The sequence below is a fragment of the Ursus maritimus genome, assembly GCF_017311325.1.
Source record: "Ursus maritimus isolate PB19 chromosome X unlocalized genomic scaffold, ASM1731132v1 scaffold_X1, whole genome shotgun sequence".
NCBI lineage: Eukaryota > Metazoa > Chordata > Mammalia > Carnivora > Ursidae > Ursus > Ursus maritimus.
Genome location: NW_024423319.1, coordinates 1,314,573 through 1,326,146, shown reverse-complemented (window position 1 = coordinate 1,326,146; position 11,574 = coordinate 1,314,573). Strand labels below are relative to the sequence as shown.

At 55.5% G+C, this 11,574-nt stretch overlaps 1 protein-coding gene across 2 annotated transcripts in view; it reads right to left on the bottom strand.

Annotated features, from left to right (window-relative positions):
* Nucleotides 1–2,767: 2,767 nt before the first annotated feature.
* Nucleotides 2,768–11,574, bottom strand: part of FAM3A (FAM3 metabolism regulating signaling molecule A) — a 9,706-nt gene continuing 899 nt past the window's right edge. The window contains exons 1-9 of one of the 2 annotated variants that reach the window (XM_008709212.2): nt 10,388–10,607; nt 8,520–8,633; nt 7,942–7,965; nt 5,727–5,850; nt 5,571–5,629; nt 5,010–5,060; nt 4,616–4,700; nt 4,413–4,539; nt 2,768–3,504 (exon numbers count right to left, since the gene is read on the bottom strand). In XM_008709212.2, the coding sequence (XP_008707434.2) occupies nt 3,409–3,504; nt 4,413–4,539; nt 4,616–4,700; nt 5,010–5,060; nt 5,571–5,629; nt 5,727–5,850; nt 7,942–7,965; nt 8,520–8,633; nt 10,388–10,400 (693 nt within the window). In that variant the 5' untranslated portion in view covers nt 10,401–10,607 and the 3' untranslated portion in view covers nt 2,768–3,408. Of the gene's footprint in view, nt 3,505–4,412; nt 4,540–4,615; nt 4,701–5,009; nt 5,061–5,570; nt 5,630–5,726; nt 5,851–7,941; nt 7,966–8,519; nt 8,634–10,387; nt 10,608–11,574 lie in introns of those variants that run through there. The other variant, XM_040626717.1, reaches the window with a different exon arrangement.

Genomic DNA, 11,574 nt, shown 5'->3' with positions numbered 1-11,574 from the left:
AGCCCTCCCTGAAAAGCCAGAATGGGCTGGTGGGGTGTCTGGCATGAGGGAATTCGGAGGTGTCTACAGGAAAGGACGGCTAAATTAAAGGCAAGAGAATGTTCATAGTTGGTTTAGAGGATTAATAATTTACCACAGGAGAGGAGGAAGGGCTCTACAAAGCAGTCAAGGATATCTAGTTCCAAAAGAGAAGTCATCTGGACTGACAGAACATATAGAACAAACGATAGTGACTGCAGGGAGACCTGCTGGGAGACCTGGCACTGTACTATGTAATAGGGGCACAATGGTGACCCCGAGATGTATGCTTACCTCCTGGTCTCCGGGCAGCCGTCTCCAGGAATACTATGTGATAAATAAGCATGCACGGAAGACATGTTCTCTACAAGCACAAGTATGGCATGCATTTGGTATTTACAGGGAAGTGGCGACAACTGTCATTTTTGCCTGCCCAGCATCAGGTAACAGCACCTCAATTTTCTCTGTGGGAGCTGTCCATCCTCCACACTTGCTACACAAGGTCTGGATGCGGATCACTCCAACATTGGCCTCTGGGTGGGCACACGCCTGGGTATAGCCAATCGGAGCCAGACAGATTAATACAAGGATAAGCCCATAATCCGATCGGGACCAACAAGAACTAGTTCCCAGGGACTTGTACTAGAACCACTGGGAAGGTGGGGGCTCCTTCTTGGCTGGGATTGCTAAACTGGGACCTCTACTATTGCTCCCTGTACGCAGGGGAGACAGCATGTTTGAAAATGAAGCAAATACAGAGAAAAGTAGAGCCAAGAGACGGAGGGAGCTCATGTCCTGATAACGTAATTGGGGCTAGAATCACCTGTGGGCATTGGGGTTCAATATGGGAACACTAAGTGCCCCCCCCCGTCATTACTTATTTTTGCTTATGTCAGATTGAGTTGGGATTCTGGCATTTATAACCAAAGGCAACCTAATTCCTAAAGGGTAGGTGGGGGAGGGGGAGGGGGGCACCACTCTGGTGCCCTGGTGGAGGAGGACTGAAGGATAAAGCTTTACCTCCACTTTGGAAATTCGGGCAGCCTGTGCTCCATACCATCATCAGCTTCCTAGCCTGGGTGGGCCAAGTGGAGGATAAAGCTGGCTTGCTGTTTCCATCTGTGTGATTCTGGTGACTCCCAGTGAGGGCATAGCCCCTTGATGAGTTAGGGACCATCACTAGGGCTCACTCCTACGTTCCCATCATGTAACCCAGTCCAGGGTAGGCCCTTGGTGGATGTTTAGGGAAGGTCAGGCCATTAGAGCAGTTGTATGAGAGGCACAGTGGGGCCTACGTGCCTCCCAGCCTTGCAGTGTGGACTTTCAGTGAGGTTCTGTTTCATTTGGGATGAGCTATCAACCTTGGGGAGCCCCACTTACCTGACTTCTAAACTCCCGGCTCCAGTGAAACTCTCCTGAACTCACCAGGGACTTTTATCTCTCCTGTAAATGGGAATAATGACAGTCCTTTTTTGCTAGAGTGGTCATGAGGCCCATGTGGGTAATATGTGTATAACTGGAATGCCAGTGGAAGAACTAAGGTGTGATGGGCCGTGGGGGGGGGGTTGCAGATGGAACACTGGCCACATGGCGATCACTGTGGCAGCCCAGTAGGTATATAGGGCTTCACGATTCTCTCTCCTTCAGGGGACGTTCAAAATTTTCTATAATAAGAGATTTAAAAGTAAATACTTGTATGCTACTACAGTCGTAGATACACGTCATTATCCATTTGTCAAACCCACAGACTGTATAACACCAAGAGGGAACCTAATGTCAACTCGGGTTTGGGTGATGATGTGTCAGTGTAGGTTGGGGATGTGGGAACTCTCTGTACTTTCTGCTCAACTTTGCTGTGAACCTAAAACTGCTCTAAAAAAGAAAGTCTATAAATAATAAATGCACATAAAGCACTTAGCTCAGGGTCAGGCTGGGAGTGGACTTGAACGATCAGCATCTGGGCCTTCCTTGTGTCTCCACTTCGCTGACCTCTGAGGTCCTAGGATCACAATGGCAGCCTCTCCCTCTGGGTGGTTCCCGGGCCTCTCATTCCTCTTTTGCCTGCTCCTTAAATACTTTCCTTTCTTGAAACTCTGTTCACATTCTGGCAGCACTGAACTCCTAGAAGGTGAAGGCTTGGGAAGCCTGTCTCCAGAGCAGGACTCGTGAAGTCCTTCACCCCTGCCTTGGCCCCCTTGAGGTTGCCTGGTTGGCTCCTGGCTTCACGAAATCTAGGAAGTTCAAACTGCCTTTTCTCCTTTTTCTGACCTTAGACTGCTTCTTTGCCCCCGGATGTGCCATTCCAGCAATACTCCTTATAGTTTCTTGCTGGTTCTCACTTAATGAAGGGAAACAGAACTGTAATCTTCAAGAAATGGCAAATAGCTCACATGACTTGGGCTTCGAAGCCCTGATCTCAAAGGCATCCAAAGTCAAGTGCTGCAAGTGTCTGGGAGGCTGTGGGGAGCAGGGAGGCACCCGGGCTGGTTTTAATCCTCATCCCTGTCTCTACTGGCCTTTGAGGTATCTGAGGGAGTTGGTGGGTTTCCTGCATTCCCAGAGGGCAGAATCATCTCTCCTGGGCAAGGCTATGGGAATGCCAGTTGGGGAGCTGCCTGTCAGTGGCAGGAGCCCTGGAAACAAAAGCTGTCTACGAAGCCTGTGGGAACAGGTCCGCTAAGCCTCCAGGACATGTCCCTCCCCGCAAGGACAATGCCACCCGACTCCCCACTGAATGCACTTGATTCCATTAGGGGCCACTAATTTATTAAGAAGTCATCTAGAAGGTGGGCCCCCTGACAAACTTCAGAAGCCGCCATCTGTTGCACTAAGGATGGTCATCAGGTGCCCCTTTAGCACCCCTGCCAGCCTGGCTCCAAGGAGGCCCCTTCCTGCAGACAGCAAGGCAGGAGGCAGCCAGCTTCCTGAAGTGGCCACCAGGTGTGGCTCAGCAGAAGAAATCACACCGGAAACAGGAATAGCCCAAAGAGCAGTGAGTGGCTCTGGGATGGAGAGATTCTAGAAGATGCCCCCATCTGCTGCAGGGCTGCTGTCACGTTTGTGCAGCGAGGGGACGGGCACACCCTGGGCCCTTGTAGCTGCAGGTGCTTAGGGATCAGGCTGGGGCTACCCAGGGGAGGCACCTTTAGAAAAAGAAGGAGATGGGTACCTGACTTCCCCTGTCAAAGTGAGCCGGGGCTGGCCCCTGCAGCCCCCACCACCAGTTACACTTGGTCCCCGGTCACTGCCTTGGAGCCCCGATGTGTTGGGGCAAGAGAGCGTTCTCGGCTGGGCGCAGGGTCAGGCCTCAGCCCTGCACTGGCGCCGCCACTGCCTTCTCCCGGCGAGGCACACGCAGCCTCCCTCAGCCTGGTCCTTGCGCTCGGCCGGCTAGCTGGCTGTTGTCCTCCTCGGGATGCAGCCTTCCATCTCCAGCGCCTCAGGCCAGCCTTCATACTTATTGGTGTGCTTACTGTTCTTCACGTGCTGTGGGGTTTGGGGAGCAGGAAGTCATGGCCTCAGCCCTCATGCATAAGGGACACACAGAGCTTTCATTCCCTCTGTGGTGGTGCCAACTACCCGCGTGCGCTCAGGGCACTCACCACCCCCTCCCCGTCTGCCCCAGTGTCCTGATGTTCTCATCTACAAAATGGCAATAGCGGCACAGGCCTGCTTCCCTCACAACTTCTCAGCACTTATGTACGCGTGGCACACCCCGGGGAGGTAAGGAGGGAACATGTGTATGTTCCTACCCTCACCTGGCCCGCAGGGAGCTGCTGGAAGATTCAGGAAGAACAAAGCAAGAGGGGGCACTTCTTGGGGTGCTGAGTTGCTCTTTTGTGGCAGCCAGAGCCTTCCAGAGACCACTGGAACGGCCTATTTGCCTTGTCCTGCTGTGTGTGTGTGGGGGGGGGGGCAGGGCTGGAGGGCACTGTGGCTTCCACCAGGCCAGGAACCTCGCAAAGATGAGGACGGTGTCTGGGGCTTCCCAGCCCCTCACATGAGGCTTGACGTGTGTGGCTCTGGAGGAGCAGCCAACCAGAGGGCAGCAGGCGTTGGCAGGAGAAGGAAATGCAGTGTGAATCGGGGCACTGGGTTGCAGGAGGCTGGGACGGGACTGAGCATCTTGAAGATGTTAATTCTGAGTCTTAATTGTGAGTCTTGCCATTCTGAAAGCTTTGCCATTTAAAGACCTTGGACGGACCAAAGTTACTGCCCCTCCCTGTGCAGACGGTGAGGGGTCTGGAGCTACCCTGGGTAAGGGTGCTGATGCTAGAGCGGAATTCAGGGAAGTCTGAGGCATGCACTGAAGGCACACTGGTGAGACGGAGGCAGAAGGGGTGGGCAGACTGCTCTGGGCTGGGAAGTGGAGGTGCCAGGCTCTCCACCCATACCTGCTCAAAGGGGCTCTTGTTCTGCACGCCCTTGGCCCCTACAAACACCCAGCTGTCCCGAAAGGCCAGATCCTTCACGTTCTTGCTGCCCAGATCGCTGAAAAGCTTCCTGGTTTCTTCATTCATCCTGCCACACAGAAGGAAGACATATAAGCCGTCGCCATGGGAGGCTGAGGCGGAGGCCGGCCGCAGCAATCACTTACTTGGTGGCTGGGTCATCGTAGGATGCCACAAATACCAGGGTGCCTTCATGCAGCGGCCGAATAAACTTCAGCAGGTCGTTCACATCTGCGGTGACAGGTCCCATGAAACATGGAGCATCAGGCACCATGCAGTGCCCATTCCCCACTGATCCCTGTACTCCAAACAAGGAAATTAAAGTAGGGATCAGGCCAGGGACACACCCACCAAGGGCTGCCAAGTAAGTGAAGGGACAGACTGGTATAAGAAGCCAGGGCCATCCCTATGACCATACACCTGTCCCTCTCCCTGCCTTTTCCAAACCCAAGGAAGTGCTCAAGCCACAGTGAATGGACAGAGGGCGGCGCTTCAGGAGAAAGATGCCCAGTCATTCTGCTGCACATGGCAACCACTTACCTCCTGCCCACATGTCAAAGGCCCGGGCCTCGATGAGCTCGCCACTGACCCCTGAGTTGAGAGGGAGGGAGGGGATCCTGCTGGGCGAGCCGCCAGGGCAACTCCACCCTACCACCAACAGCCCCCCCAGACAAGGCTAAGGACGCGGCACTGGCCACTGGGTGCAGACCTTCTGGAAGCTCTTCAATTATTCCCCCATATTCATGTCCACTGTGTCCCCTTGTTCAGACAGCTACAGCCCATCCAAGGCTGTGGAGGTTCTGCCCGCCATTTGAGGACATCTAGGAGATTCCTAGGAAGCCCCCTTCAACTTCCTGGAAACTTCTTTACTGCTATTGTGCTTTTGTTTATTGGGTCACTTCTTCTGTGGAACCTTCAGCTTGCACAGTCCCCTTCCCATGCCTCCCTGGGAATTCCCAGAGGCGAGCGCAGGGGAGGAGAGTGCCAAGGCAAATATCCAGGCATCTCCTCATAGGGAAGGTACAGGGAAGGAGGATGGTAGGTCATGACATGGCTCTGCTTCTCCGGTCTCAACTTTGACCCCACATCACAGGAACTCACCATTCACCAGGGCGATGTTCAGTCCACGGCCCACGTTGTCCTTGACACTGCTCATGAGCCTAGCAGGGTTGGGGGCAGAGCCCTCAAATGGCACATTTGCTCCACTCTCCTTCCAGTCTCCCATGCCCCCCCACCATCCACCCCCAAGGAGCTCACATCTTATCTTCAAGGCAGATCTTTGGTCCGATGACATTGGCAGCTCCGCTGACCATGCGGAAGGCCAGGTGCTCCTCAGGACACGGCTGGGGCAGGCCACATTTGTACTTCCTGGCTCGTGGCTCTGAGCAGGGACAGCAGGAGTGACCCACGGGCCTAGCCCTGGGGTCACCTGAGATCTGAGACGGGAAGGTCAGGACCAGCCCACAGGGAGGAATGAGTGGCCACAGAACAGGGGACCAATGGGGATGGAGAGGACATGGCTCAGGCCAAGGCCAGGGACACTTCCACAGATATTCTGCGTCTTGCTGGGGCTGGCCTCAGGGCCAGGTGACAGGGACCTTGGGGAGGCTTTTCTGCCACTGGTGGGAGGAGAGAAAAGAGGTAGGAGGGCTGTCCCTGGCTGCAGCCCTGCTGGGAACAGAGCACAGGTGGGGAAGGAGGGAGCAGATGGGAGAGTGACTGCAGGAAAGTGGTGATGAGGAGAGCACCTGACTCCCTTGGGCAGAGGTGGGAGGACAGGAGGGGGGTGGCTTCCATTACAGGTTTTTAACTGTGACCCACAAAAGATGTGTTGAAGTCCTAACTCCTGGCACCTTCAAATATAACCCTATTTGACAACAGGCTCACTGAAGATATGATTTGTTAAAATGAGCTCATCCTGGAGTAGGGTGGCCCTAAATCCAATGACAAGCGTCCTTATAAGAGACAGAAGAGAAGACACAGATACAGAGGAGAAGACTGTGTGCAGGCAGAGATAGGAGTGACATGGCCACAAGTCAAGGAACACCTGGGGCCCCCGGAAGCCAGAAGAGGCAGGAAGGACCCTCCTCCGGAGCCTGCAGAGGGGCTGTAGCCCTCCAACAGCTAGGTTTCAGACTTCCGGCTCCCCAAACATTACTGAGGGAAGAAATTTCTGTCACTTAATCCATCCAGTTTGTGGTATTTTATTCCAGCTGCCCGGGGAAACTGATACAGACTTTGATAGCCGGAGGTGGGAGGTGGGGTGCTGCTGTTACAAGTCCCCCACAAAGTAGAAATGGCTTTGGAACTGGGTAATGAAGGGAGGCTGTAGAATTCCGAGGTGCAGCGAGACATGGCCTAGATCGACTCATGAAAGTGTTGGGAGAAATATGGATGTTAAAGGCTGGTGAAAGCCCAGAAGGCAGGGAGCGGAGAGCACATAGTGACTGGAGTGGTACCAGCAATGGGCGTGTTAGAGACGCTTCTGGGGTCATCTCGGATGGAAATGGGGAACGTGTTACTGGACACCGGAGGAAAGGTGGTCCTCGTCATAAAGTGGCAAAGAACTTGGCCAAATTTGGTTCTAATGTTTTGTGGAGAGCAGAACTTGTAAACACTGAACTGGGATATTTAGCTAAGGACATTTCCAAACACAGTGTTTGAGGGCACAGCCTGGTTTCTCCTTGTTGTTCACAGTAAGACACGAGGAGAGAAAGATAAATTGAAAACGGAATTGTTAAGCACCAAGGAACCAGAATGTGAAAATTTGGAAAACAGTCTAATCATATTGCGAAATACGAGAAAGCAAGCTCTGGATACTAAAGAGCTGAGGCATGTGACTTGGGGTTCCACTCAATTCTGTCAGCAGAAGCCAGGAACTGAGGTGGGGTTATCCAGGAGACATCTGCGTGGCGCTCCTGTCTCTTACCTTAGTGTCTCATGAATTGCACAAGACACCAAGGTTTTTGAGAATTTTATACCAGCAGAAACACTGCCATCCTGGGCTGAAAGGGACAGAAAAGGAAGTAAGGATGGCTCTGAAGGCAGAGCAGTGGCTGCAGAGGGCAGAGACGGCACAGGCCCACACGGTAGGACTGCCCCCACCAGAGGGTGTCTCCCCTGGCTCTGGTGGGGACAAAGGACAGAGCATTGGGCCACAGAGGATTCTTCTCAGGCCTTGAATCCTGATGGCATTTTCCCTGCTGGGTTTCAGACTGGCTGGGACTGGTGACCCCTTTATTCCTTCCAGTCTCTCCCTTTTGAAATGGGAACATCTATCCTATGTTTATCTCACCAGTGTAATCTGGAAACAGGTAACTGGTTTTCTAGGTTCATGCAAGCAGTTCCAGTGGGCTGTGATGGCTAGTTTGGGGAGGGATGGATGGAGAACAGAGACCTGGGAGGACTTGAGGCAGGCGGTGCTATGAGGGCTGGGTACGGGGGAGGAGCGGGGAGGTGACAGGAGCCTTACCTGTGGTCACGGAGCTCTCTGGGCCTGTGGGTACAGAGAGTTGTTTGTGTTAGGGTGGAGGCCTCCAGGGGCCGGCAGCAGGGCGTTCTGGCCCTATACCATGAACTCAAGGTGGAGCGTTGGTCAGGCTCAGGGGTCAGGGCTGAGCCATATGCAAACCCCCTGCTCTGGGAAAAGGGTAAACTGCAATTGTAAACAGTCCTTGGATGAAGCGCTACTAATAATAAGGTATAGAGCGCCCTCCCCATTCCAGAGGCCACGGTTTGAGCCTGCAGGGAGCAGCTGGGGTGTCGTCCCCAAAGTTCAGCGCAATCCCCCTGCCCCTCACTGATTCTGCTGACTCCAACAGGGCACAGAGTTCTAATTAGTAGGGATTGGAGTTCCCAGCTGAAGCAACTGGGTGGTATGGGGAACACTGCGCTGGGTGCCAGGAGACAGACCGAGGGCAGCTAGAGGTGGCCTGCCAGGAAGAGACAGAAAACCCACTGCCCCCACCCCACCCTAAGCCTCTGCCCACAGGCCCAGAGTGCCCACCAGAGTGCCCTCCACAGCAGAGCAAGGAAGAATCCCATACTCACTGGTGAAGAGTTGCTGGATGCGAGGAAAGCCACTGCCAGGCCCACCCAGGAGGATGCTGACCACGATCCAGGTAAGGCCCACGGTGACAACCAGGGCCACAATGCGGAGGGGGCCTAGAGGCAGGACAGACAGGGGCAAGGCCACCTTGGTTGTCAGTGAGGTCCTGAATGACCCTGGGGCCTCTCAGGACTGAATCTCCCCGCCACTTGGGAAGAAGTGAGCAGAGGACAGGAAGGTGGGGACCTGCTGCCATCCACCAGGCCTGAGAGGGGGACTTGAGCTCCTGGTAGGTAGAAGGAGGACACTGAATCCAGGGCTCCCAGCTTGGTTCTCGGTGGCAGGTGTGAAGGAGCCTTGCAGACCTTACTGGTCAAGAGGCTCCAAGCCTTCCCCAGGAGCCCCCTAACTTTCTGCCTCTGAGGCTACCGACATATTTATATCCCATCCGCCCTGTCCTATTTTTCTCCTGTCATGATGGAGGAGGGGGTCCCTACTCCTTTTTTCTTTAATTTTTAAAGATTTTACTTATTTATTAGAAAGAGCGCGCACGTGCAGGCGTGTGTGTGTGTGTGTGTGTGTGTGTGTGTGCGTGCACGAGATGGGGGAGGGTCAGAGGAAGAAGCAGACTCCCGGCTGAGCAGGGAGCCTGGCGCAGGACTCGATCCCCGGACGCCAGGATCATGACTAGAGCCAAAGGCAGTCGCTTAAACAACTGAGCCACCCAGGCGCTCCCCTATTCCTTTTGAAGGCCAGTTCCTGCAGCTGCTGTGAGCTGGACCCCAAGCTCTCCTCCCAATAATCGTCATCCTCTCTCACTCTTTCTCCTCAATCTGCAACACCTCCTGTTGTAAGAAAGCACAGGAGAGGCCCTTCTTCAAATCACATCCTCATCCAGCCACTGACCTCTCTTCCCTCCCTTCGTCTTCCCCAGTCTCACCACCCACTCTCTCCCAGCCTACTCCAGTGTGGCTTTGTCTCCATCACCCCACCGAAACAGCTTGTGGCCAAAACCACCTATGACCTTCTTGGGGTCAACTCCCTGGGTCACCTGTCGGCCCCAATCTTCCTGACCTCTCAGTTGGCTGCCCGGGTCCTCCTTCAGGAAACATTTCTCCAGTGGCTTCTGAGACAGCACATCCTAACCCTAGCTGGATGCTCCTTATCCTCCCTACTTAGATTGTCCTCCTCTACTCTCCCCTGAAACGCTGGACGTGCCCATCTTCTGTCCCAGGCCGCGTCAACTCCTAGTCTCGGATTAACCCACAGAGCAGTGAGTATTTTTTACTCCAGCCGTCGCTGATCTTGAGGCCACACCCTCCCAGCCAGTTCCTCACCAGCCAGCTTTACTGGGATACATTTACAAGGCTGCAACCGTTAGCAGGTCTGAACTCCAACTCTTGAGTTCTGCTCGCCACTGCCCACCCTCATCTGTTCCTCCCCCAGCCAAGCCATCTATCGAAGTTGTCCCGCCGAGGTCAGGTTTGGCACCAGTTTTTATCTAGCCCCATTGCCGCTCTGGTCAGTTTCTACTCTAAGACCACGCCTCTCCGCTACTGCACACCGCCCCCCTCTTCACCTAGCCGCCATGCCCCCTGGAGCCTCCCCCACAACTCGTTTTTTTCAGACAGCGGCCAGTTATCCGAGTTCGCAGAAATCGACTACCCTGATCCTCATTTCACAGCTCTTGGAAGTCCTGGGAGGTGAAAGGATTTGCTCAAGGTCACAGAATGAGTGTGCAGTGCCTTCCGTTTGCAAAACCACACTCAGGGGTGCACCTGGGCCCCTCCAGACACAGACCTCCGGACACCTGGGCCTCCAGTCCCGTCCCCTTTCCAACTGTCTCCCGTTCACTGTGGAAGCCACCCACCTGCCAACCTCATGTCCACTTCTCCCGCTGGGTTGGGGCTGCCGGCAGGTGCACTGTTTGGGGACCGTGCCCTCTGGGGGCAATAAAGCAGAAGAGCAGGTTTGGGTGGGACTCAACGATGATCCTGGGCTTAGCCCCTGCTGCCAGGAGGACGCGATCGGTGCACCGGCTTGTGCGTTCAACCAGCTGGTCAGGCCCCTCGGGCTCGCGGAGTGAAGATCTGTCAGGACAGGAGGGTCCTCAGGAACCCGTCGGTCACGGTCGTGCCCACGGGAGATTCTGGGGCCGGGAAGTAAAGGTGGTTCTCCCGGATGCGGGCCTCCTCCGTGGGAGGCCCTGAGCTCAGCACCCCACCCCCCCGTCAGGGCACGGGCTAGGCTGGTGGAGACTTGCCTGGCCGTGGGGGAGATGCCAGCTGGGTTGGGGGCAGCCCGGTCAGGCCGGCCGCCCGGCTCCGCTCCCCGAGCCGAGGCGAGGAAGGCGCGCACCTCTGCCCGACAGGCCCGGCAATGGCGGCCCGGGGCGGGGCCACGGCCCGCAGGCACCACCCCCGCCGTGCGCTCGGGCCCTGCCGCCGGGCGGTCAAAGGAGAGGAGGCTGAGTCCCTGCCCACAGGTCCGCCTCCACCATTCGTTCTGGCTGCCGGGGGGGAGGGGCCCGCAGCGGCACCGCCTCCGAACGCGCAGAGACTGTGCTGGTCGGCTTTCGCAGGGGAGGAGCCGTGTGGCCTCGGCCCCGATCCCACATTAGCTTCGCTGCAGAAATCTTCCCTCAGGCTCCTCCAAGGTGGGAGATGCCAGCCTTCTTAGGCTTCGAGGGCTGGGGCTGAGCTCGTGGCTTGCAGTCGGATTTCTGAAGGCTGGAAGAAGCGGATGGATCTGGAGGCGTAATTAGAAGTTGTTTTAAAATTGAGATGTGTGTCTTTTAGGAAGCTGGAGGCTCAGAAGAGTACACAGGGGAAAACAGAATGCGGCGAGCCCATCGCAAAAGCGATGCCTTTCCTCACACTCCGTTTTCTAGACGGAAGCGCGTCCACATGGTCTCTGGTATCTCTGACGACGGAGAACTCCTGCCTGCTCCCCTCCTCCTCCCCTCCTGCAGGCAGGCAGCCGTGGCGCCGCCCAACGCCCCCTCACCACCTACCACGCCGGGAGGGCTGCACCCGCTGTCGGGGGGGGGGGGGGGCT